This window comes from Tauraco erythrolophus, chromosome 21 (genome assembly GCF_009769465.1).
Source record: "Tauraco erythrolophus isolate bTauEry1 chromosome 21, bTauEry1.pri, whole genome shotgun sequence".
NCBI lineage: Eukaryota > Metazoa > Chordata > Aves > Musophagiformes > Musophagidae > Tauraco > Tauraco erythrolophus.
Genome location: NC_141485.1, coordinates 134,416 through 162,369, shown reverse-complemented (window position 1 = coordinate 162,369; position 27,954 = coordinate 134,416). Strand labels below are relative to the sequence as shown.

The 27,954-nt window shown below is 41.2% G+C and overlaps 1 protein-coding gene across 1 annotated transcript in view; it reads left to right on the top strand.

Moving 5' to 3' along the window:
- The window catches only part of PITPNM3 (PITPNM family member 3), a 115,294-nt gene that overhangs the window by 19,322 nt on the left and 68,018 nt on the right, over positions 1-27,954 (top strand). The window contains exon 5 of the mRNA XM_086624856.1: positions 13,363-13,458. Coding sequence (XP_086480982.1) covers positions 13,363-13,458 — 96 coding nt within the window. The remainder of the gene's footprint in view (positions 1-13,362; positions 13,459-27,954) is intronic.

Here is a 27,954-nt window from a genome sequence, read left to right as displayed (position 1 = left end):
GTTTTGAAGTATGGCTGGTCTTTTCGTTCTCTGAAACAGAATAATAAAATAAAATATGCAGCAGTTGACACTGTAAATCAATCAGCGAGTCCAGGCAATGCCAGTGTCTAATGCAATCAAGAAATGTTAATAGAGTCCTATTAAGGTGGCTAATGCTCATCTGTTGGTGCAAGAGGAAGCAGACTCAATAAGACTAATGGATTAGGGTGATGCGATGCGATGCAGTCCAGCCAGCAAATGTAGATGTGAAGAGCTGCTGCAGTGAGCTTACACTTGTGCTGCTGACTGTGGCTATGTTTAAGCTGCTTCTAAATCTAGAAGCATTCCTGGTGCGGTAAACGGAACTGATGCTCCCAAGGGCTTTTCTCGTAGCCAGAATTTGTCTGGAGATTTTTGACGCTTTTTGCTGTCTTCCCTTCACACTTCCACAGATAGGAATGTGGGCTCCCTTTTAATGAATTGATAAGTTTTGAAGTTCATTTGCTCCTCTTCCTTCCCCAGAGCCTGTTCGCTGAGCAGTGCCAGTTGAATGAGTGGAGGAACAGGAATTAGGTAGTTGCAGTAGCACAGTAGGCTCAGTGTGTGTTTTTAGTGTGCACTATGTCTTAGAGGGCTACTGTTTTCACGTGAGTCTTTCCAAGTTCCAGTCCTGCTTCTGATATCTGTATGATAGTAACCTGAAGCTAAGGAGAACCTCCCACCTCAGATTTTATGATCTTGTCAAGATAATTTAGACCTAATTGCTGAGATAGGTCAAGTACCTAAGCTTATTAATTTGGATACGAAAATTGAGAAAAACCCAAACCCTGACCCAAGAGCCCTGGTAACAGTCAGTACTAATGAAGCAGAGGGCATATACAGGCAGAAAACATTGTCATACATGAAGGGACATCTGCCTGTCTGGAGATCTGGAAATAGATTTGTCACTTGAATTACTCTGCATAAACATGCTTTTTATAGAGCAGAAGCTGGCAGAATGCTTGTGTTACTGAGAATCATAGGATGGTTCGGGTTGGAAGGGACCTCAAAGATCATCCAGTTCCAACCCCCCTGCCATGGGCAAGGAAAGCCTCCACTACACCAGGTTGCCCAAAACCTCATCCAGCCTGGCCTTGAACACTTCCAGGGATGGGGCATCTAATTCTCTGGGCAACCTGTTCCAGTGCTTCACCACCCTCAGAGTGAAAAATTTCTTCCTTGTTTTGAATCTAAATCTACCCTCTCCATTAAGCAGCTCACAAAAAAAAAGGCTTTAAGATTGTTGCAGATATATCTTATACTCGTTTCATGATGCTTGGTGCAGTGAGGCAGTAGGTAAAGCACATTGTGTGAGAATTAGACCCTTGCTGTTACAGTAAAACTGGGGTTGCCCCATACTTTGTTTTTCTGTGTGTTTTAAAACATAGAAAGCAGTTTTATTGCCTGGAGAGTAGCCTGGCGTAAGCTGCTGTTAGTGTTACAGTGAAAAATTATTCCTTGGAACATCTTCCCTTTCAATTGTTTGGTGCTCATGGTTTTGTTTTCTTGCTGTTTCAAGGTAATTCTTTTCCATTTTATGGAGACAGCATTTTTATAAGCTTTGTGTTAGAACCTGTACTACTCAATGACTGTGAACATGGTAAAGTGTTTTTTTTGTTGTTGTTTTGTTTTCTATTTTGTTTTTCTTTTAATTGCCACTCAAGAAACAAGAGTTCAAAGTATTTTATCTTCCTTTGGTGCTTTTTCAAGCATATTGTGATGACTTTGGAAATGTCTCTCAGCATTACTCATAAAAAGGAGGGCATTTTGCCTCTTCTGGCACATACATGATACTTGGCATCCCTGGACAGTAGAAGGGCATGAGAATGAGTTTTTGCTCTGAGACTGGAGAATGAGCATTAACCAGATCTTTTCCGAGAGCTGTCTAATGGGACCAGCTTGTACAGTTGGCTCTTCCCAGAAGGTTATGAGGATTTTAGCTTGCTTCTTGGCTTTCTTGACCTGCGCAACAGAGAATACATGTTATTGGGGTTTTGCTGTGTTTTCTACCTCGCGTATTGTTAAGGCAAAGGTCAGCTTGGCTCAAATCAGTTTTGGAATGGCACATCAAAGGACTTAACTTTGTCCAGGTGTGCCTACGCCATACTGTTCTGGTAGGGTACAGAAGGTTTCTCAGGCCAGCTCTAAGGATTGCAGGCTTGTTTTGTGACAGTGAGTGGCAAGCTTGTTATTGCCCAGCTGTCCATAGTCAGCTGCTTCACCTCTTCTGCTTGTAGTTGATGAGCTTCCTCAGCTAATTCCTTTCCTCTTCTGCTGAGGTTGTGGCATCACAGCTATTGAGAGAGTTAATTCCATTGTAATGAACAGCCTGCAGGTAACACGTTGTCTTGGTGAACATTAAAAAAGCAGCTTTGTTATCTCCAGCTCACATGTAGGCCTTGATGCCAGGTGGGGTCAGCAGGGTACCATATTTCTCTGGTCTCTGAGTTATTAGGGCTTCCCTGTAATGCACCCTCTTAACTCTTCCAAGCTGAACCAGGAACTGGAATCCAGTAACAGTGTGGCTGTGGGTAGCAGTCATTCTGCACAAGACTAGGTAACTTTTTAATTTTCTTTTTCTCCAACATGGACAGGATTCAGGCAACCCTTGGGGCTACTGGACTTGGCTGTGTAGGAAACCCTTCAGTCAGAACTTAAAGTGAATGAGACAGGTAAAGGACAAGGGAGAGAGAAAATATGCCCAGTGTCATCCAGCAAATCAGTGACAATTGTGAATTGGAGTGAAGTCGAATCCTGTAGCCAGGAAAGGGTGTTCTTTAAAGGACTGTTTACTCCTCTAAGTGTCTTTGAAATAGGCCTGTGATAGTCTTGGCACATTGTTCCTTAAGAAAAGGCCTTATGAAGTACAAATTCCCTGCAGACTGATAACTTGGGTATTTCAGGATGCAGCAATGAATTTTGAACAGTTGGAGGGAGTAAACACCAGAAACTGAGTCTTAACATAAGTAGAGCTGGGGAAAAAAATGTGAGTGTGTAACTTCCTCTCTAATAGAAATGCACTATCAGATTTCTATTTTCATTTAAAAATAACAATCTTACTGCAGCTAAATTGTCTTTTAAAAACATTAACCAAGGGCTTTATTAGTAAATTGCTGTACATTTTTTCTTTATTGTAAAGCTGATACCACTGTCCTCTGACTGTGGAGGTTGCAAAGGAGGTTGGGATCCAATTCTGATAGGTCTGGGCACCCACTAGATGGTGTTGGCTCTTCAGGGAAGGAGACCAGTAAAACTAGATGACAGAGTGGAAATGCTAACAAGTCTTCTGAGTGTCTCATTACTGAGCACTACAGAGAGAGATGACCAGTTTTCAGAAGTTCTGTGTTTGCTGTCCAGTTATGGACATCGAGTTTTGTGTGTTGTCACCCTGCAGTATAGCGTCTGTTTGGATCAGGTGGGGGTACACCATCACACTTCCATCAAACCAGCTGGAGCACATGACACAGTGCTTATGCGAACTTTATGTTTCCGTTCTGACTGCAGGCAGAGAATGCCTGATGTGTCATGAAGCTGTCTGGTACCAAAGTTAACCCTCCAGAATGTTTATGACAAATGGGAACTTAGGTATGAGGTTACACTGGACCAGAGACGTGGGGCTGTAGCACCTTTGCTTCAATTTGGGGAAACAAAATTACAGGCTTGAGCCACAGTCTGACTCTGCGATCAGCTATGGATCAGCACTTGGTACTGTTGAAGAAATTGTGCTGCAAGTGACTTGCCCTGCTGAGTTTGTAGCAGAGACCATGACCAAACATGAGGTTTTCTCTCTCCTTCATTTGTAGTTGAACCACCTATAGACTTACCCTTTTTCTGTTGCATTTATCTTTCAAGTTGGTGGCTCCATGCTGAGTACTGGAGTGATCTGTTGTGTAACAGGGTCACTTAAGTACCCTGTGCACCCATTTCTTCCTCCTCGTGCTTCATCTCCCTGCTTGCCAGAGATGCAGTGGGTGTGCAGAAGGCTGTGGTGTGCCCATTGGAAAAAAACATTTTGTTTCTAAGCTGGTCTGTCAGAAGAACGCAAAAGTGACTCCACAGAAGGACTAATGGGACTTTTTTGGTATTGCACTTAGAGATACTGAGAACTGCATCTGTGGCTGTCAGTGGGAGCTGTTGGCTAGGTTTCCCATGCAGTGTGCAGAATACACGACTCCAGTTGTTCACTGTTGGATTTAAGTGTTTAGTATGATATTGGGGATGCGGCATTGATCATAGTACCTCGTGGTGCCTGTGACTTTCCAGACAATGCATAGCCGTGCAGTTAGCAGCCTCTGTAGATCTGTTAGCATCTTCTTTGCTCTGCCTCCATGTACAACATATTAGGTTTGAAAGGATACCTGGACAAGTTCTGTGTCTAACAGACCTGCATGTCAGCTGTCTGAAACCCAGCAGATGCAAGCGACCAGGAAGTAGACAGGGTCCCAGTGTATTTTTTGGTAACATATTCAGAGAGGACGTGAAAATGAAAAATGGACATAGATGCAATAAAACATTAATGCTTCAATTAGCATCAGCTTTGAGCTGCCGTCCTTTTTTCAATTCATTGTCATGCTATTGATTTTGAAATGGGTTTGCTCCTCTATAAATTCTTGTACAATCTTTCGTAATTCCTTTAACTCATTTCAGGAAAGATGTCTGCTTTTCTTGCCTGCTCTCCAGCACTGTCTCCAGCTACAACAATCTTCTGTGGTCATACATGAGACTTTACATATGAAGGAAGTTTTTACTGTAGATTGTTACTCTTCCAACTATTCTTTTTGTTGTTGTTGTTGCTGGGCAATGCACCCCTTTTGGACGGGAGTCCAATAATCCCTTTGACATACATCCTTCCTTAAATCTCTAACAAGGTTATGGATGTTTGTTGCCTCTTCCAGGAAAGAAAGTCATGCTTTTATCTTGCAGATTTTTGCTCTGGTTGCTTTGTGCACAGTGTGCTTCAGCCTCTGGGGACCTTTTCTAAATGACTGAACCTGTCCCTTTCAGTGGTGGAGCAGGGTGTGCAGAACTGCCTGTAATGAGGCATTGACAACGTGCAGAAACTGGGCCTGCTCAGAAATGCAGTCTGTGCAGTTGCGGCATAGGAGCTAATTGGCATTCTCTTTCTGTGCATTCCCTCCGATTGGTGTGGGCTGTGGTCATCACAGGGAGTATATTTTATCTTTCAAGTTGGAGTGTCTGCACCCAATTTAATGTACATCACACACAATGCTTACGACACCGCTGTTCTACAACAAAAGCAGAACAAAAAGCTGCTGCTAGAAAAAAAGGGAAGAATGGGTCGATAATTTAATTGCTTCTTGTGGTGAGCTAATGATAAAATTTGATTGGCAGTAAATAAATGAAAATAAAGTTATGTAGAGGGGCTCTGCAGCGTTCGTGCTCTTCACCTCATTGGAAGTAGTTAGTGCATGCTCATCTAGCTTCCCCCCAGCCCTTGCTGAGATGTAATTACGATTACTGTACTTTCCTGTTTCCATGGTATATCTATCTAGCCTTATGTAGTGAACATAAGAATATATGGGTTTTGTTTAAGTTTTTGGAGTGCTTCAGATAAGTGTTTATATTGGTTAATGATTATGTTATTCCACATCAGTTTTTCCTTGTGCAAGTTTTAAGGAGACCTTGGAAGTAGCCTTGTCCTATTGCATGCTAAGATGATGAGTAACAGGACGTGAAGTGGAATTATATGGATTCACTACGTATACTCTAAGGCTATCTGCATATTCTTTTAATCTGAGTTTACCCCAGGGATTTCCTGTGAAGTGATGCTGCAGCCAGATTTGTGAGTCATTGTTTAAACACCTGAATGAATTGCCAGAGTTGTTTAGAGGAGGCTGATACAAGGCTATGGCTTCATTACGGTTGCTGAGCTTGGAGGCATGCTGACTTCATCTGTACAGATGGATCCCTGCTGAAATAACTGTTGACCTCAGTGAAGTTATGCCAGAAGACAGATTTGGTGCTGTTAGCCTCATTTAATGCTGCAGGTATTTGCCTTAGTTTTAAGTGGATAATAAATAGATGGAAAAAGGCAGAGCACTGGAATGGAGAGGAGTTGCAGTGTTTTCCACCTACGTTTGCAAGGTGTAATTCTACAAATGTATTTACTGTTTAAAGATGAGACTTCTATCAGGATTTGGTTGTAAAGACTAATCCCACCACTATATTAGAATTGAAGCCTGTGATCTTTTCTCTCTTGGAAGACACAAGGTTGTGTTGGGCATAAGTTGTCTGTGACCAATGTTGGGGTCTGTTAACAGCAGCGGTAGAGCTTTACTGATTGAGTCTTTGTACAATCTTCAGAACAGTTTGGTCCTGATTTACGTTTCCTATCTGTCTTTCATATAACATGGCTATGTTTCAGCTCTTAACTCCTGTGCAAAGAGTGTCTTTTCTCTTCAGGCATGTGCCTGTAAGAGCTTGATGTAAGGCAGCATCTATCAGACCAATTTGAATTTCCATAGATGAGAAGTAAAGGGAAAAGCCCAAACAATACAGTATATCTTTTCAATTGATGTTGCTGTTTTTTAAAATTCGAAGAGCTTTTAAATAATATTCAGTGCTTATTATGTACTAACTTGTTAGCTAAAGTAGTTCAAGTTTGTTTGGCGGGAGACCAAAAACTGAATGTTTATGAATAACTCTGAATAGGCACTTTGCATGGAAAATGGACTTGAGGGGAAGGCTTTGTCACTGAAAACCAAAACTAAGTGTTAGCTTTGAAACATTTTCAGTAAGATTACTTAAGAAAATGCTGGTTCTCTCATAATTACCCTTTTATGAGAAGGGAAAGAACAGAAACTGCTTGCAGATTTTCCAACACAAGTTTTCAAAGGCTGTGTTAAAAGCTGGTGGTTATATTCACCTTAATTATTATAACAGGTGAAGACATCAACTGTGTGATCTCCGGATGATGGTTCTGTTTGGGCATGCCGTCCCCTATGTCCAATGTATCCCCGTTGTACCTGCTTCACTTTTATGTTTTAACTCATTTATCCAGCTCACGAGATACTCTTACTTGATTCATTAGGAGAATAACTGTATTGTTACAGTCAAAAGCTTTTTTTTGGATATATGATGTAGCTAGGCAGCTGAAAAGGTGTAATTAGTCTGGTAGAGCTAAACTACGAATTCCTAGTTTTTGAATTTACTGGTTAAGCATTTACGAGTTATGCATTTGTCTACAACATAAGCCATAATAGTCTGCTGTCTGCTTATGTTGATATTAACCGGAACCTGTGATTGTCACTTTTATTTCCAAGTTTCCTTCAATTTCTGGTTTTGTCTCTGTGTATTCTAAAGCAGCATAACCCTGTCCTGAAGTTGCAAGTGGTTGTACCGTAGTACTCCTGATCCAGGTAGCTGTTATCAATATTTAGACAATCCACTTTAAACATGACTGGTAAAAACAAAACAAAACAATCAAACAGAAGAACCCATCTCATGATCTTTGCATGGCTTAGAAGATTGCTTGTGTCCTAAGGGGCTCGGGCATAGCAAAGACGAAGTGCTTCTGGTGTGATTAACCACACAGCAGATGAATCTGTAATCTTCAGTGAAAATACAGAAGTGAAAAAGTGGCTGAGAATTTGATTATAACATCTCTAATGCTTAGAAACCCTTTAATTTCCATTATCTTTAGAAGGGAGGAAGAAAATGCTTTTCACAGAATATAATGTTAGCTGACTTTTTAAATGGGATTACGAAGTTAAAATATATTACTAAGGTCTGACAATTGCACTTTTCCATTGTGCTTCTATTGTATAGATTATTAGGGCTTCTTCTGGAAATATTAGCCTTGATTTTGCATGAGATGAAAAAGTAATATGGAATTGGATGAAAATGGAATCCAGCTCTTCTGTTTCCCAGACTTGCCTGATCATTTCAAAATAAATCATATGTTCACAATAGACAACTGTGTTTAAAAATGTGTAAGTAAGTACATTTGAAAAAATAGGCCTGAACCAAACCATCAGACCTTCCCTACTCAATTCTGAATGCTGGGGAAATTTGCTTCTCTTCCAAACGAAGTGTTTAAATTGTGTGTTTCTGCTGCTCTGTGTCTTTGCAGGGCCTGGCACGGTCTGGGCTGGTTGCTATGAACTTACTGCAGCAGTAGAGCCAGCCTGCTTCCAAGTACACTCCATAGTCTGGAGATCTGTGTATCTCACCTTGGAGGTCACGCTGTCATTCCTGTAGTTTAGCCAGTGGCAATTTCTCATACTCTCTCCTGTTTACTGCTAGAGCAGAAACATCTCCTGCCAGTACTCTGTGAATGAACGTGGTCTTTGCCATAGCCACAGATGTTTCCACTACTTCCTGTCAGCCCAGCAGATCATGTTTCTAGTTGCCAGTCCAACCTCCTGCTCAAAGCAAGGTCAGCTGCGGGAGCAGAGCAGATTGTTCCGGAGTCTGTCCAGCTGGGCCTTGAAAATTTCAGAGGATGAAGATCACGCAGCTCTGGACCACTGCTTCCAAGAATGACTTTTCTTCTAGAGAAAACGTTTAAGGGAAAACCCAGTATGAAACTCATTTCTGCTTACACCTCGTAGTCTCCTCTCCTGCCATCCTGCCCCGCTGTGAAGAGGCTCGTTCTGCCCCTCAGCCCTTCCTTCCTGGGCACTGGTGGGTTGAGCCAGCTCTGTTCCCCAAGCCCGTCATCGTCAGGCAGCTGTGTGGGAAGGAAGTTCAGTGACAAAAATGAGACTCGGATCCGTCTGCTTGATTTGTCTGTGCCTGGGAGTGCCTGTCCATAAACTAGACCTGCTAATACTTCCTTGTCTTGTAAGGGTTGTAAAACTCCTCTTAACTGGAGAGATTCAGTTAGAATCTTAGCTGGAAAGGTCAACTTTTCAATATTTTCAAATCAAAGTCCTCCAAACTCAAAGCAGCTGTGTCCTATTCCAACGTTTTGATTTAAAGATGATAAAACTTGTACAAAAACTTGTTAGAGTTTAGAATCATCTAATTTGTCTCATAAATCTTAGAGTTTTCTTTTTGATAGGAAACACTAAAAGCCAAAGTACAGTGAGTGCAGTGTGAAAATCTGCAGGGGCCACTGCAATAGGAAACTATTTTTCATTATTATATTTAAAACTTTTTCTGTGACATGCAGGTATATGGGTTTCCTAGAATGAAGAGGGTTTTTGAACTTTGTGCGATACCTTTTCCTTATTCGAATGGACAAATTACCATAGACATGTTGATTTCTTGGGGTTGCTAGCATATGAACTAATGATCTGACCACTGGACACCAAGGTGGTGAGGAAAAATTTAACTGGAGGTTCTTAATGAAGAGTGGTTGAGGAGCACTATCTGCTTGCTTGGGCAGAGTCCTGCATGGTGAATCCAGATCTGTCTGCCAAGTTGCTACTGGTCTGCGTTGTTTTGACCCAGCAGAGCTTTTCCTATAGATCTCTGTACTTGTCCTCGCTTTCCTTCAGCTCCAATGCCTTTTTTTTCCCACCAGTCTATCTCCTCTTGCTTATGCTTCCTCCACCGCCATTGGCTGTTACAGAGTTTATAGGTTGCTCCCTTTCCAATAAGTCTCATGCCTTTTGTGCCATTTATGCAGTTAAGCAGGGTGAGCTTTAGGCACACAGTTAAGGACTATCTCTCTAGGACACCTCCTCCTTGTCACAGGGCTGCTCATCTGCGCACTTGCAAAACACCTGTGTGCACAGAATTGTCCACCTTGACTTATTGTTCCTTGTTTTGGTCTGGAAACAGCTCAGGGTGAGAACCTTCTTTTTTCATTTTCTTAAAATGAGTACAATGTATCTATATTTTGAAGGGAACGGCGAGTTGAGGAAGAGTAGTGGCTGTTACCAAGTCTTAAACAGTCACTCTACTGTCTCGATGAATCATAGCAAATGAATGATAATCGTAATGAGGAATGAGTCTTCATGATCATGCTTATTGTATCAGGTGAATCCTTAATTGGAGAGTTTTTCAAGAGGATGCTGATAGAATAAAAATACAGTTCTAAATGTGATCCTAGTGCATGATGGTGTATTGTGTGGAGTTTGCTTTGTTTTCTTTTTTTTCCTAAAACCTAGCCAATCAGCGTGACTTTAAAACGTAATCACAAGTACTAAGAGTAGGATTGCCTTTTTGTTTTGTTACTCTTTCCCTGTGCGTTATTTTTTACCTAGTCTGTGGGATTTCTGTCATTTGATATAATAAGCAGGAACTTCAATCTAGACTGAGATGACGTTATATGAAGTGATGGGAAACACAGAATTCATAAAACAGTATCTGCTTTGGAGGAGGTGCTGTGTATTGCTGTACATGCTGCAGATGAGAATATTGTGATTGTTTGTCTTTGTAGTAATGATCACATACAGTCAATCCAACCCAAGCCTAGATAGCTGCACCCTAATTTAGGAGGCTAGATGTCAAGAAGGAGGTACATTTTGAAGTGTGATAACTTTCCCCTGCTGTCTCTCTGCTGTCAAGGAGCACTGAAATCCTGGCTTGTATGCCTCAGTGTGTCTTCAAACAAAATTATCTGTTGTCATAAGAGTATATTTTTATTGTGGCATTTTCTTTTTTTTTTTCTTTTTTTTTTTTTTTTTCTTTTTTTTTTTTTTCTTTTTTTTTTTTTCTTTTTTTTTTTTCTTTTTTTTTTTTTTTTCTTTTTTTTTTTTTTTTTTTTTTTTTTTTTTTTTTTTTTTTTTTTTTTTTTCTTTTTTTTTTTTTTTTTTTTTTTTTTTTTCTTTTTTTTTTTCTGCAAATGGCATTCTGGCTTCTTGTGGAGTCCTGAATACTCAAAATATATGAAAATCAGACTCCTTATTTTTAGCCTTGGAAGAGCTATCACCAGTACAGACATCTGATCTGGAAAATCTGAGCAGAATTTTCTCGGTGTTAAACTCATCAGTATGGGAATGTCTGCATCCACAGGGCCCTAAAGGCATTAACTGAATGTTACTGATGAAGTCTGTCTGTCTCAGTTTGAATATTCCAGTGGTTTAATAAACATCCATAGCACAGAAATGCTGCTTCAGTTACAGATACTTGATTGACTGGGGTAGCTGAGCGAGGAGCTGTTTTCTTGCAGAGGAAACTCTGGACACTCTTGAGATGTTTGAGGCAGTCCTTTGCCTTCCTGTCATTCTCTGTGTCTCCCTCTTGTTCTCATGTTCTGTGGACCCACCTCTCATTTATAGACTCTTGATAAGTTTCCTAGTTTACCGCCTTCTTCTGGCTGCTCTATAAATCTTAAGGCCTGTGATCAGGAAATCTCATATTCTACATAATGCTGAAAAGAGTAGTTTTACTCACGAATTTTTCTAAGAGTAATAGTGTTATATTTTGATTTTAAGATCAAGCATCTCCGAAGGTGAGGCAGATTATTCCCTCCTTCTGCTCTTTTGTAGCGTGTGGGCTCTTATCCAAAGACTGAATCTTGCAAATTCTCCCTTTCCCCATCTGTCGCTCGGGCTTCTTATGGTGCTTCCCGTTCTTGTTGCTTTGAAGTTTTGGAATTCCTGCCCTTCCAGGTGCTGACCGAATGCAGACTTCTCTTCGTTAGAAGTTCAGACAAGTGTTCTTTCTACCACTGCTTTGATACTATAGTGATAAGTTTTGGAATGGATATATTGAATGGGGGGACCGCAAGGTGTTGTTTGGTAAGGAATAATTCAGTTTGCGATTCCCTATTGTTAGTAAAGGTTCCAGAAATCTGTAACAGTAAATGTAATGATCTGTATGCATTCTCTGGTAGCCGCCAAATATCACTGGACACATTCCCATTACACACTGTACTCTTCCTATTGAACACTGACTCCTTAATAACCAATTATTTTGAATATGGTTGGGTTTTTTTAAAGCTATTAAATGCTATTAACTGATTATTATTTTTACTCTCTTCTTGGCCCGCTAGAATCTTCTTCCTCCTATCACCTTTCCATTTATATTTCTGATTAGTTCAGCTATAGATGGAGTAAAAGTAGAAGAAAAGGCAGTGACCTAGTGTTTTCCTTCAGAATAATGTAGAAGGATACTTCTGCTGCTTGAGTTGCTCTTTTACTACTGGAGAAGGAGAATGTGTTTGTGGACAGGGCCTCAAGATATTAGATTGCAGGTCTGATGTCATTGTTTAGAGAAATGGATAAACCAAGGACACTGTTCTGGTTGGTACTAAGGATCCTTTCTACAATAGCTGTAGTGTTGTTACAGATGTGATTTTTTATCTTCTGTTCCCCACTGACTTGGAGGAGGACATTATTTGTTAATATAAGTAATATATTTCACTGCTGCTTTCTAGTGTTGGGTTGTGGTAGGTGGTAAGGAGAATTGATGTAGTTATGCAGGTCTGGTTTACTAATTGCAAATTAGTTTGAGTATGTTAATCCATTGGGACCATCTAAGCTGTCATTACTGTATCTGTTGCTATACCTATTCCAAGGTGGTTTTGCCCTCCTGTCTTCAAATGGCAAGCTTCAAATGAAAGCCTCAGGCTCCAGCAAAACAAAGCTGTCTGATGAAAGCAGCTCAGTGAGTGAGAATTCCGAACTTGTCTGTAAATCTGCGAGCCAAACAGGATGGCACCTCTTTCAGAAGTGAAATTGAATTTAAATGGGAGCTACTGCCATGTCCTGGGGAAATGCTGCTTTGTGTGTTAGAAACAATGTACAGTTCGAGTGTTGGAATTGAACAGCCTGCTGAATTCAACAGGGGTGAATTTATCTTTTCAGGTCACTCCATTAACTGAAAGTTATGCAAGCGTGTCTTTATCAAGAAGTTGTTTTAATCACTTCTGTTAGGTGGGACCTTTTGTGCCACCCTGAGAACTCTGGCTGCCCTGTCTGTGGAGGTTAAAGTACGCGGGCCTGACCACAACGATCCTCCCGAACCATCTACACAAACCGTTTGTTTGCGGGAGGAAGAGCGAGGACACTCGACGCGACCAAACGCGTGCACCGTTAATGGCTCACGCTGAACGCCGTTTTGTAGCTTTCTGAACAAGGCTTGGCTGTTTGTGATTGGCTACAATACGAGCAATAGCTCAGCCCCTCGTATATGATTGGTTGTTTTGCAGTTCATGTCCATATAAGGTTATCCATGATCCTCAGCAGAAAACGGAGGGAAAGAAGCAGCCGTCATCTGGGGAAATGGCTTCTGTTTCCCATTCGCATCGAGGACCGTGCACGCCTTCCGCAGTTCCATACGTCCCAGCAGGGGCTCTCAGAGAAGGCTGGATTGTTCATGTGTCTGTGGAGTTTTAGGAATCCTTCCACATTTATTAATGTATTTTTTTTAAGCCTGGAGCAGAGGTGAGCGTTCCTTGGGTTAATGTGAGTCTCTCTCTGTTTCCAGCTGGCCCACGCCGGTCAGTGGTGCTCAGTGGCACAATGCAGAACGTCCTCAAAGACTCCGTGGAGAGCTCCGATGATGAATTCTTTGATGCGCGAGGTCAGTACATGTTTTTGGTCCTCCCCTCCTCATTCTTTCCTCAGTTTTGCCCCATGTAGCTAAGCTTCTTTGAGGATGAACTGACAACATGGTCCTCATTAGAGTGAGATCTGGATAAACCCCATCAGATCTCCTCCCAAGGATTTGTGATGGGCCTAAATTTACAGGAGATGAGCAAAGTGCTGGGTGGATAAGTGAGCTGCCGTGAAATGGGTTTGGCATCAGAAGCAGGATGACTACAACAGTGCAGAGCTTCACACAGGGTTGTTTGGGGCCCAGCTTGTTTACAGGTCAGGTAGCATGTGATGTTACAGTTTAGAGTGCTCCTATTCACAGTTCCTCGTGAAGGCCATGAGTGTCTGTGTTGCTGATGGCCAACTTTTAAACCAATGTCCTAGGTCTTCCACTCTGGCAAAACTTTCACTGAAGTGGTTGGGACCTGTGCTTGTTCAAGAAGCAGCAACATCTGCACAGTGCTCCTTACAACATCTGATGAGATCCTGAATCTCGGCATGCTCTTCAGCATGCCAAGTTTTGTTCTGAAGTGGGAGTAAAGTTTGGAGGTTGTGTGCACATACAACCTCCCGCCTACAGTGGGAGATGGAGTTTTGTTTCTTGTTTGTAAGAGCCAAACCTAATGCTTTTCTGACAGGTTTCGTTTGCTTTTCCGAAGAGAATAACCAGCAAGGGAGGATTAATTCTGCTACTACTGTGAAATCCAACTGTAGGATTCTTTCATGGTGTAGGCTGTTAAGGTCAGACTGAGCTGTCCTTTATGTCCTCATGTTATCTGGAAATCAGGAGTGAAGGATGACGGAATAAACTTGTTGAATGTCCTTTGGCTGTTGTAGCAAACTGGATTCATTAAATGCAGAGCAATCCCTATGGCTTTGAGCAACCTGATCAAGTGAAAGATGTCGCTGCCCATGGCAGGAGGGGTTGGACTAGATGATCTGTAAAGATCTCTTACAACCCAAACAATTCTATGATTCTATGAAAAGAAAAGGATTCCCCTCTCCCCAAATATTTGTTTGAGACTTCTTTTCTAGTTTAAAGTAAACCAGATCCAAAGTAGAAAACTCAACTGTCCTATGGGAAACTTGGCTTGGGTTTGGATGTTCTTTTTAGTTTGGTTGCTTCATTAACAGCACACTCTGCAGACGTTCTGCTGATGTCTAAGTGCAAAAACATTTGCATGGCTGGGATTGTCACTTAGTTTCTCCCTCTGTTGATATTTATGGTACAGAGGGAAAAATCTCCCTTCGTAGCATTCTGTTCTTCTTGAATGAGGCCTGTTTCTGAGCAAAATTAGTTTTGTTTTATAGGAGTGCATTGGCTTCAGTCTCGTTGCTGTGTGCTGATGTGGTGTCTGCAGATGCATGGTGGTATTGCGAATGGCAGTTGGTATTTTTAAGGCAGTATTCGGCATTAAATGTCTGCTGTCTTACAGTGAACTTAATATCTCAGCATCTTTTAATTTTCTTTGTGGGTGGAATTGTTACAGGAATGATTGGTGTCCAGCTCTTGTGTTTTCATGCTGGCATAAGCTTGAGTTGAAATTCAGCATGAAGGAGTTGTTACATCGGGAGCTTTTAGTTGCTTTAAAAATGTGGAGGGTAGGAGGCAGACTGGGAAACGAAACTGCTTTTTGTGAGAGGATCAGCTCTGTGCTCTGAGTGCCTTGGAAGCTCTGAAGCAACTTCACTGGTAACTCACAGATTTATTTCTGTGGGGCTGAATTTGCAGCTAAACAAGCTGTTTTTACAGAGGCATAATTAATACTAACCAGATTATACTGTGTATTATTCAAAGTACAGGTTTGAATCAGTGCCTCAACTCCAATTTATCTGCCAGTTGCTCTGACAATGATAGTGACTTTATCTGGTGTTGAACCACTTACTTTCCATTTTCCTTTCTGTAAATTGCCTGCTGTAGCTGTAAAATTCATGACAACTTTAAAGTTGAAAGACAAGCTGTTTACATCGGAGTTAGATTTTATTTTTTTTGTAATTGCCCCCTCCTCCCCGCAGTAGGCAACAGCCTTAATCAAACAGAGGAAGAAAAGTCTTCAAAATAAAATGGAGTTTAAAAACTTGGCACAAAATTCTGGCCTCGCCTAGAACACAGCAACTGTGCATTTAAATTAGGCAGTTCTTAATTGAGATGGATATTGGAATAATGTTTTTATGAAAGTCAAATTTCTCTTTGGTTGATCAGGTATAGCAGGATGAAACTTATTTGATGTGGTTTATCCAGAAAGTCTGGTGAAGTGACTTGATGGATCCTTCTGTCTCTAGAATGTGTGGAATTGACTGTGGACTTCCTGTTCTTTCAGAAACATGCTTACAGCCAGGAGTGAGTCCTTGGCTTTGTAAGTATGCTACAGCCACTGTGCAGAAAAAGAGATGCAGATGTTCTTTCTGATTTAATTTGAAAGGATGTCCTATGGTAGGTTGGGGGGTTTTGGGGTGTTGTTTTTTTTTTTTTTCCTGTTCGTTTTTAAAAACAACCAAATCTTAAGTACATTCCAGGGAAAAAATTTCGCTCATTTGTCGCCTGTATTAATAAGATGTGTATGCAGTTCAGAGCCTTTTCGAAGTCTGAAACATGAGATATGCAAAAATGTAAGATTTTTCCCTGTTCCTGTACAGCTAGGCTTACAGTAATAACTACTTGACTGGTGTAGAGGGTTCTATATATGACAATCAAGAAGCAATCCACAGAAGAGTAAAGAAATAAGTGACGCAGAAAGGTAAATCAACACATGAGTGTTTAAAATTTACAGGTAAGCTGAGGCACAAAGCCTGACTATATGTTGTCTGATGTCACAATGCCAGCTCATGCCCAGCCTGAAATCAGCCCAGGCTGAAATCAGCTCATATCTGCACTTCGGAGCTGGGTTTTAGCAACCTGTCTGTATTTGAAGAGGGATTTCAGAGCTCTGAGTGAAGAGCTCCGAGCTCTGTGTGTGTGCATGCACGAGCGCGTGTTTCAGAAGACACGTTGCTGAACACTGATTATTTTCTCCTTGTTCTGAACCAAACAGCTATTTTATCTGAAAGAGCCTTTTAGCACAGGGATGTTCCAGCTGTCTACACTGAGAGAGCAGAGAGAAGAAAGAATTACGGGTGTTATAAGCTGATTTGTCCCCTGTAATCTTTATTGTCAGTGGTAGGCACAGAGACACTGCAGCTGGTACTCAGAGGATCCTTGCACCTAGATTTTGATTTTTTTTTTTTCTTTTCCCAGATGGGTGCTTCATTATTATGGGAATTTAATATCAGATTATGAGTGCTGTGAATTGTCATTGGTACAAAGCTGGTGTGGATGCATAACTGAGCTTTTAAGGGAGAGGCATATGTGTGTAGATACATACTTTATTTGCCTTTTTAACCTTAGGAATGGCAGCTAGTCGTCTTGCATTTTGGAGGCAAAACCAAAATCTCAAGGTATTTGTGTCATGTCTCATGAAAATCCGTACTCTTGAAATCCATCTCAGTGTATGGAAATCTTGCACTGAGCGAACTAGTAAACAATAAAGTAATTCACCAGTATAGAAAAGCTTTCTACATTCTTGTTGATCAGATCTCCAAGCTTGATTTGGCTTTGCTGGTCAGGGGGAATTCTGCTCTTTTGGGAAGAGGCTTTTTTGGCAGAATTGCGTGCTTCTGCTAAGTAGCTGAAGTTGGATGTGGCAGAAGCAATGCCCTGTGACACACATGAAAATTGGTGCTGAAGATGCTGTTCTGCATTGCAGATAGTGAAGTGAATCCATTTGGCATTGTGAAAAGCTGTCCATGTATATGAAGAAAGCACAGTGTTAAATAAGATGATGACCACTGTGCTTAAGTGTGACTTACTGCATAGGGATTTGAGGTTGAATGTTATTACTTGACAGGTTAGGGCCAAATTTGCAAACGTTTATGTGTACAGCTACTCTAAGCCTCATTTGGAGAGTTTCACTTCATAGTCACAGTCAGTAAGTATCAGTGAAAGTGATTACTTGTGACCATAATTTTAGACGTTGAATTCTTTTGTGTTCTTACTTGTGAAACTTCAGCTAACTTTGGCCTGACCCTGGGTTGGCTACCACAACTTGTCTGAGAACTATTGTTGAATATTTGAACCTTGAAGCACGATAGATGGTAGTATTGTTTGAGAAGGCTGAATTCTACAGCCGTCAAGAAATGTATTTAATTTTTCTGAGCAATAAGGAGAGAAGGATTTTAGCCACAGTGATACTGAAACAAGGCCATAGCTGTTACAGTAGTGTGTGGTTCTCTGGGCAAAATGTGTCCTGGGATTCTGAGACTGACATGTAGGTTAGAGCATGGTTATAAAAAGGTGCTGCAGGCTATTTAGGTGGATAGCTTATGAAAGCAGCCTGTCTGGACTGATTTTGAGAAGAAATAATTTCTAATACAGATTTCCAAATCTTATTCCATAAGAAAACTGGAGAAATCAAAATGCGCACCTTCTAATTTCTCAAATACATATCCACAAAGAAAAAGGAATTTCTTAAAGAGTTGTAGGAAGAGATGCAGGCAAGGCCAATAGATGCTGTGTGTCAGGAGAGCTCTCTGGAAATGGGTGTGCACCAATTCAGTCTGCTACTTAATTCATCAAAAAGGAAAGAAAAAACCTGACAAAACGAATCCTACGTGCAGTTGTCAAACAGGTGGCTCCCTCCTCCTTCATATTTATGCTGACAGAAATTGAGAATAACCAAGCAGAACAAATCAGTGCAATTGACAGAAGATTCAGGCCTTAGATTTCTGTGTTTAAAATTAACGTTTTCACCCAGAATCATTTTAAAGCAAGGAAGTGCATGAGCATATGGAATTCTGATCTTTTTGGAGTGTAAAAGTTAGCGAAATTGGAAAAGCTGTGTCACTGCTGGAATCAAGTCTCTCCTCAGCAAATCGTATTTGCGTGTAAAAGACTGATTTAAGTTTTGCATGTATTTTTGAAAGCTGTAACATGCAAGAATAGATGTGTATGTGTAAGATGAGGGACTGCCAGAGAAGTCCAGTACAGTCTAATCTAATGAGATTTCTAAAATTTTTTCCTTTTATAGCCCTAAGCAGGGATTCCTGCTTACCCCATGTTGACTTTGCGTTGCTGTGTTTGACCCAGCAAGAACTCTGCCTGCTGTTGGCTCAAGTAACAGGCTGGGCTACACCTTGTTTGCAAACGGGGATCTTTACTGCCTTCAGAGCAGGGGTGCAGGAGCTCATGTCCGTTTATCAGAGAGTCATGATACAACTTTGGTGTTGCTGACTGAACTGTGATGTTGCTAAACGAAAAAACAAGTGGAAATTTTAGGGGAAGTGTCTGCCTTTGGATTAAGATACCAGGTAGGAGCTGAGATTCTCAGATCTTTGGTCTGTACTGTCTGTGTTCCTAGGGACGTTGCTTACAGCTGGGTCATTTTCTCCAAGTCTGTCATCACACGAGCCATTTTGGTATCGCTGCTTTCAGGTTGGTAGACTTTTTTTTAATTTTTTTTTTTTCTTTTTGATGCATTGTGTGCCATCCTACTTACATTTGGAGGTAGAATCTATATTGCCTGTATCAAAGCTCTAGACTGGAGGAGACACTACCAAGTGCACGATGTTACTGTGGAGCAGAAAATGTCTTCAGGGGATCAGAGAAATGTGTTCTGTATCATAACGGCATCACAGATCCTGGCGGTGAGGAGTAGGTAGGATGAAATATCAGTCTCCAAGGTTTTTGCTGAGGAAATACTAGTCGCTCTTCATTCCATGGGGCTGCTTACAGCTAGATGTCATGAAATGCATGTACTGAAATACTCATGGTAAGGTAATTGTGGACACTATCAAATTCCAAGCAGTAACAGCAGCTGAAAGGATTCAGCAGGACGCTGTAGTTTATTTGCCATTCAGAATTTGCCACTGTTCTAAGCTCTTTCATTTTTTTTCATGGCACTTTGCTGCTGTGATATTGCTGCCCCATGTGAATAAGGTACCATTAAGGTAAATGGCTCTGCTTTACCCAGTGTTACACGCTTCTTGGTCTGAAAACCTGCAGTTAATGCTGCTTTGCCTCTTGGCTGGAAGGCAGGGAGAGAGCTTCAGCTACTGAAAATTGTTGCTGAATTCACACCAAAGGGCAAGTGGAAAGTTGCTGCACAGCGTGACAATGAAGCATAAAATACAAAGCCATTCAGCGTGAGTTGTTTTGGTCTGGTGGTTTTGGGGGTTTTTATGTCTTTGGGCAGAACTGTGTGCTTTTTCTGAAGTAGTTTTTCTGGTGTTTATTTACAACTTAGGTCAAGGCTGCACTGAGTTGCAAACTGAGTACTTTGGGCTTCTCAAGGGGCTGTAAGCCTCTGTACTGCCACAAGCTGTCAGGAAGGGTGATCATCAGCTGCGGTCAGGTGGATGAAGAGAGTTCTTGGAAGGGCTGACAAGCTGTTGGTATGAATGGAAGGTTTTATGCTTTCTTGAGAAGGAATGGCCTGTAGGCTTTCCTATGGGGTGCTGCTGTGAACATGGTCCATAATGTGAAATTGTTATAATTTCATCATGTTTCTGGGATTATGACTTTTCTAGAAAATTAGGTTGAAGAAGAGCAAAGCTGAGGGAAGAGTGATGTGTATTAAAATGTGTATCTTCCAATATGTGAATAAATAATGAATAAATGAATGATTCCAGTTCTTTTTTATAGCCAGGCTCCAACCACTAGTATGAAGACAAATTCAGTTTTTGTTCTTGTGACCCTGTTACCTTGATGAATTTTGTTCCTGCCCTCTTGATTTTGTGATAAGAAAATGCTGTCCTTATTTCCCTGCCCTTTTGGGGGAGTTTATGCACTGTAGCAGCTCTAATTTCAGCACAGAGCCTACTGACTGGAGTAGCTGGTGGAGCAGAGCACAAGGAGCAATCCATACATTTGGAAGTTAAAAAAAGCCAGTGTATCTAAGCTTCCATCTACGTACTTATCATGAGCCTTTTATCCACGCCCTGTGGACTGGCAGAAATATTCCCTACAGGATTTGAGCTCTGGTACAGGTTCTCATGCAGCAAACACTTTCCTCATACCACCTCACAAAATTAGCAAGATGTCCTTTCCAGGAGTAGAAAGACTTTAAACATATAACTCAAGAATAATGTGGAGAAGACATGGCAAAAGTGATCATGTTGGATGGCAGTGTGTGACAGAAAGGTGTGATTGTCTGACTTGGACTGGTCTCATGTGCACCCTGGACTCTTTATGGGAGGCAGTATGAGATGGTGGGTAAAAAATCGGTGGACTGGGGGAACATATGGTCTGTTTTAGGGCACTGGTTTTCTGGGTCATATAAAACTATTCATTTTATTTCTTGGTTTTCATTTTTCCAATTGTAAACTATGAGAAATCTTTTCTGGCAGGTGGCTGGAAATTAAAGTGATATTTAAGAGGAAGCTGTTGATGATGGTTATTATTAAAGTATCTGGGAGGTGATTTCAGGCTTCTTGTGGACTCCCTCAGAAGAAACAAAGTTAACAGTTGATATCATGTTTGTGATAAGATGCAAATGGTAGTATTGCTGTTTGGAGGGGATCCTGTAGCCACTTTCTGACCTACTTTAAATTCTAATGAACTCTGACTTCAAGAGTTATTCTGGCTTTAAACTAGTACAGCAGATGAGAATCCAACCTATTGGAAACATACTTTCTTCATTATTTCTTTATCAGTGCATTAGGCTTTGATTTAGAATGTGAAGGCATTTCTTTTTTTGCTGCTTCCAAAGTGTGTAACTGTAGCAGATGTTATAGTCAAAAGCCTGCTGACAGCTTTGCTAAAAATTGAAGAGGTGGCATGGAATACAGCTGCCTCATTTTTCCCAGCTGAGTTTTAGTCAGCATAAAAACTTTTGTCATTAGTTTTGCCTTCTTAAAATGAGCCTTATGGCAATGTCTTCTGTACTCCTATGTTCATATAAAGCTGAAGCCAATAGAATTGTGGTGTATATTTCAAGCCAGCCTCTGCATGTGCTTTCTGAAGATTCTTATTCGTGAAAGAGGCTGGGTAGCTCTCTGCTAATTAAGAGCTGCTCTTAATTTGCTGCAGCTTCCTTTCCTGAAAATAGATCCACTAGTCTCTTTTATTTGTTTTAAAAGTACTCTGCTGAGCAACTCGAATGTTGTTTGAAAACGCTGCCAGTGAACTAAAGTGGAAGTTTGGGAGGTCTAAACACTCCTCAGCGTCTTTGTGCTCTAAGGCACTTAGTGCAGTGTAAAATTCTATTGTGCCTAGCAAAAAGTCTCTCAAGTTGTGAGGATGCTGACCCTCATTCACTGAAGTACATGAATTTTAAGAAAAGACTGTGTTGCAAAGATGGCTTGTGAATATCTTAATGTCAAGATGTCTGTCTTTTCCTGCCTCAGTTTTCAGTGGGCGTCATTCCCCCCCAAGTTTAAACATCAATGGAAGGCGCTTCTGTAAGCGTGTTATTTTCCATGTGATGCTGATATATGGTTTACTATCAGTTCGGAAGAGACCCAAGTGCTTGGTCTTGCTAGTGCTACTCCTGCATCTGTGGCATTAGAGTAACTCTTTGTCTCTGGTGTTCATAGTATAATATATCTATGGTCTCCACTCATAGTCTTCCGTTGCCTTCTGTGCTTACAGGAATTGGATTTTGGAATGGAGAAGACAATTGCAAATATTCCTTGTCCCAGTCTACTACCTCCATTCTCTTAATTCTTCTTTTTTGAGATACACTACTTTAAAATCAGAATGTCTGTGCAATAATTTTTTCCGTTTCTAATGCTGTCTGCTGTCTCAGCTCTCCTACGGCAGGATGATTTTCAAAGTTTGGAAGGAAGAGAGTAAGTGTGTATGTATAATATTTTACATATTATATTTTGAATATATTTGGGAGAAATGTCATGATACTCCTAGTTCTTGAGCACAGAATGCTGTGTGTAAAGTATATTGATTTAGTATGTAATACACCTTTCATTAGATATTTAATTTTTCAATGTCAGGAGCAGTTATGTAGTCTGAAATCCTTATAATGACAGTAGCTATCATTTTTGTAATTGTTACTTGAAATAAAAAGTGACTGTCATGTATAGATAATGAACAACATCTGTTACTGAATTGTTAAACCTCTAATAACAGACTTTTAGTGAGAGGTAATAATATGTGATAAACTGCTTATGTGGATCAAAATTAAATGTGTATTGGAGACATCTAGGCATGAAGAGAATGAGAGATGGTACGTTGTTCCCACTGGATGTTCAATGAGAATAGGATACCTAAATTGTTTAAGATGCATTGAAATCTTAAGCTTTAGTAAATGAAAGAGTTGGAAACAGGAAAGAAAATAGCCTCTGCTGATTTTCCTCCATGCTGCCTTTGCGCTTTTCAATGATCTCACCATGTGCTTAAAACGGTTCTATTCCAGTAGTCTGTCTATAATTCAGTTTACTTTCTAGGGAATGCAATGCATGTCTAAACATGTTAAGTCAGTATGTTACTGCTGGTTGTTAGTTGTTCTGAAATGATTCAAGGAGATCCAGCTATGGTTGCGGCCTTGGGGTATTTCCTTGGCCTCGGCCAGTACTGCTTCATATGCCAAACAGGTTCACTAGGTGTTACAACCTGAAAGTACTGTGTTTTTATAAAGAAGTGAGGAGAAGAAACAGTTTAATTAATCAATCCATAGGGAAATGTCCCAGATCATATTCTTTCTGGATATTTTTGGCATTTCATGCCAGTCTTTGGGGTCTCGGAATGGCCTCTTTGTCATCTGAACAATTAGTCCTGCTGCTATGCCTCCCTTTGTCCTTACTTAAAGATAACATATCCCACAGCAAGGGTGAGGCTAACTCTTCCCTCAGGAAATGGACTTTGTGCTAAGGAGTGCACTGTGTATCCCCTTCCTGCACTACCCAAACTGTTGTGACAGTCAAGCTCTCACTCTAGGCACTTCTGAAGTTGGTTTGGTAGGTGCCACTCCCCTGTACCTCTTGCAGAGGTAATTGGAACTTCTAATATTCATGTATTTCTGGAAGAGTGGATCAAGAAGGATATTATTCTATGGACAATTCCTGTTTGAGATGGTTGAGATTTCAGTTTTTCTCTTGTTTATGCTGGGAGCTGGGCATTGTAAGTGGGCTTTCTCTTAAGTTTAAATAGGTAAGGAAGAAAAAAAGAACCAACAGTCCCATATTTTCATTTTGGTGTCCATCACTGGCCTCACTGAAGCAAATGTGGTGGTTTTGTCAGCAGTGTGCTAGTCCTGACTCCCTTGCAAGTGTTTTGGTAAAGACAGTGAAGCAGGAGGTGGGCTTTGATGTGTTTGTACAGCACTGAGTTGATGTTCTAGCCTAACCGGTCAATGAGGTGTTTTATATCATCATATCCCAGCCATTAGGACATTGTGTCTCTTTTAATGAGTCTTAAAGGAAAAGTAGAACCCAATTTTGAAGAGTGCAAGAAGGATACCATTGCTTTTTTGTTCATAGGTCCATATCTGTGCTTGTTGCAATAGATTTTTAAGTTGGAAGAAGAGAATTCTGATAAAAGCCTTTTGCTGTTTTTTTTTTTGTGCTTCTGAAAAAAAAGAAGAAATGGTGGATATTTTTTAGTACCAGCTCTTAGAAAGATGGCATGGAAGGTGAGAGTAAGCTCTCCATTCTAAAAGAGAGTCGTTGTGAGGCAGAGGTGAATTACTAAATTGATGCTATCAGCCTGCCTTCCAACCTGGCAGCAAGTTTCAAAATCTCCCAATTGTATGAAGAAGAAAATGGTGTTTACAAGGACTTGTTGCTGCATTAGCTGAAAGATGACAGTACTGCGTTTACATTCCGTAACTTACTAGTGGGAACATAAACTCTTTTGTTTGCTGGCCTGAATATTACTAGTAGGGCATAGGTAGAAAACCTTCTCTGGTATAGATTATCTCATTATTGGCTTCTTGCACTTACTTTTGAAGTTTCTTGTTTTCTGGTGCTGTGGCCTGTAAACCGTATGACATTGACCGGGCTGTTCTGTCCATCTGATTAGCATCAGCAATTAATAAAGAAAAGGGGGCAGGAAGGGGAGGAACAATAGGGCATCTATGAGAGGTAAAGAAAGGAAAGAAGGATTTGGTGTTCTGTCATTTTTTTGCATGTAATCTGTCATAGAATGGTAGAATATCTCAAGTCAGAAGGGAGCCATAGGGATCGTCAAGTCCAACTGCCTGCTCCTAGCAGGCCTACCTAATACTAAACCATACAACTAAGAGCATCGTCCAGATGCTCCTTGAACTCTGACCGGCGTGGTGGTGTGACTGCTTCCCTGGAGCCTGTTCTGGTGACCAACAGCCCTCTCAGTGAAGAAGCTTTTTGTAATGTCCAAACTGAACTTCCCCTGATGCAGCTTTGTTCTATTTTCACGTGTCCTATCGCTGGTCACCAGAGAGAGGAGATCAGCACCTCCCCATCCACTGCCCTCCTTGAGGAAGTTGCAGACTGTGATGAGGTTGCCCTTCAGCCTTCTCTTCTCCAAGCTGAACAAACCAAGTGACCCCAGCTGATCCGTGTAAGACTTGCCCTCAAGACTCTTCACTGTCTTGGTTGTCCTCTGGACACACTCAAATAGTTTGATATCCTTATATTGAGATGCCCCAGACTGCACACAGTACTTGAGATGGGGCCGTGCCAGTACAGTATAGAGTGGCACAATCACCCACCTTGACTGGCGAGTTATGCTATGCTTGATGCACCCCAGGACACAGTTGGCTCTTCTGGCTGCCAGGGCTGCTGTTGACTCATATCCAACTTGCCATCAGCCCAAACCCCCAGGTTGCTTTCTGTGGGGCTGCTCTCCAGCCTCTTGTCCTCCACTTTGTATGTATAACCAGGAGTACTCCATCCCAGGTGGAGAATCTTGCTCTTGTTAATTTTCGTACGGTTGGTGGTTGCCCAGCTCTCTGGTGTATTCACATCTCTCTGTAAGGCCTCTCTACCCTCAAGGGAGGGTAGCAGCTCCTCCTAGTTTAGTGTCATCTCTACTTTCTCCCCAACAGCCTTTCAGGAAAAATGAAATATTAAAATGTCAGGAAAATAAACATGCACAAAAGCATAGATACTAGCACAAGAGGCAGAAGGTGTTTCTACACTCAGCAGCTCTCTGGGTGATGAGAGTGCTTGTGTCTTTGGTAGAGGAAGCACACGTGTGAGCCAAAGTAATTGGCGTTATCATTGGATTAAACAGCACCAGAGAAACTGCGGGAGTTTGTGTGTGCTGGGAGTGAGGAGAACCTGTGAGAGACTGTAGCTTTCACCTCCTAGAAATGAAGTAGCTTGATACTGTTTTTCTGTCTCCAGCATCATGTTTGCTGTAGTGTTTCTTACCTACATTTCTCACCCATTCCCTGTTATTTATACAGAGTGCTTCATCAATGCTTGATATTCTTGCAGCTGAAAGGACGTTCTGCACAGTGCAGCTGAAATTAAGTGCCGTATTTCTTTATGGGAGAATTTGGAAGTTATCCCAGACTGTACATCTACCCATGTGTAATTTGCACTTCAGAGACAGGAGGCAGAGGGCACAGCAGTGGGCACAATTAAAACACAGCATTGGTGAGTTGCTTTGGCATTCTGAAAAACAGCTGGGGTCAAACCCCAGTTCCTCAAACAAATTACTGGCTGGCAGCCTTACAAACAGAGAATCAAGCACCTGGGTTTGAGATGGAGCAGCTGTACGTGTTTTGACTGATGATTCATCTGCCCTGGCTAGCTACTTGTTTTAGTGAAATCCGTAGAGAAAGGGAGAAGTAATATTTTACTGGGTTTTTTTTTGCACAGCTTTCTTTTATTTCTTACTTTCTGTGTGCCAGGCAGTAAGTTAGGTTGAAAGTTCTCAGTTCATAGCAGAACTGCATTATGCTTCCATGTTGGAAACTTTAGGCTTATTCGGTTTTTTGCTTTGCTGCTGGCAGATTTTTCTCACATAAATGATGATCACTAAAAATATTTTCTCTGTGTATCAGATTCCTACCAATGTGAACTTCCAGCTGTGTGGGAGCAAGGTAAAAAGCTTTTTACAGTTTGACCAGATGGAGGGAAAGGTGCAGAGTCATCCTGTTAGCTGACAAGGCACTGGAGGCAAGGAAAAACGGAATGGCTTTCCTGGGGTCAGGCAGGACCCCGGGTTCTGTGACAGTCACAGAGGGAGTCACTGCCTAGATGTGCCAGCACCCTCTGTGTCCTTCAGGCTTTGAGGGCATTCTGCTGCCATCACCTCAGCAGTGGAGAGGTTGGAGATACACAAACACTTGAGGAGAGGGAATCCTTTGCTTAGACACCTTTAGTTGGGTTCTTCTCAGACAAGCTGTCTCAAAAATGCCGTGGCGGAGAGCACGGGTTCTGCATGGGAGCAGAACCTCAAGCGCAGATTAGTGTCCTCAGAAGCCCTCCACCTGTTAGGAGGGTTTTAAAGTGGAATGGCCCAGGGTAAGGGACCAGCCCTTCCGCAAGTTAGAGGGCTGTTCTTATTTCACAGAGAACTCTGTGACACAAGGACTGCTCAAGGTAAAGGTGAAGGCCTTTCAGCAGTACTTGTCTTTGTTCCTGCTATTTGAAAGTATCTTTTACCCAAACCACCTATTCTATATTGAACTCTTCAACACTGATCTTTATGTTTACAGTAAGCGGAGAAAAATCTCCCCTCTGTGAACAATGTTATTCATATTAACATTCATTCTATTTTCCTTTAAAAGTTTGTGATTTTTCCATCATCTTCTCAAGGCATTTACATGGAAGATAGAAGTTGTCATTGATAATCACAAGAGGCACAAGCTCATGATTCTTGCTGTAAAACGTTGGTGAGTTAGGCATAGGGGGTACTGTATATCCTGAGTGTGAAAAACAGTATCTGTCTTGCTCTGTTTGAAGACAAATAATACTTGAACAAAGAATTTCAAGTACATGTTCTTTTCCGAGTATAGCAACCTGATGGTAGTCAGGGATGTACTCAAGCTGTCCTACTGGTTTTCATCTACAAAAATGTTCATTGCCCCCAGAGCAGCAGTAGTGATCCAAGTTAGCTTTCTAACCTAATACAAGTACATATAAATCACTTTAGAGTAAAATCCAACACCTTGGAGTCTGTCTTGGTTTCCATTATGAAAAATAGTTTGACATACATCCAGCACTGCAGACAATGGCTTGCAGTGTTCAGCCCTTGTGCCTTTGCAGGGGTGCAGAAGCCAGTGACTCCTTTCTACTGACATTTTTCTGTGCACCTTTAAGTAACTGACTATAGAGAGGTGATAATATACTTTGTGCTAGAAAAAGTAAAGCAGAGACTTGACATTTTTCTGTGCGGTCTGGTAAGGAGATAGAATACCTTTTATCTGTAATGATTTTTTGATGATGCTTGCTTGAGGCTGAAAGTCATAACAAAATTCAGAGTGTTTTATTTCCCCACTTTCCCTTCCTTCTGTGTACATTTAAGTGAATTTGCTTTGAAACATTAGTTTGAAAGGCAGAG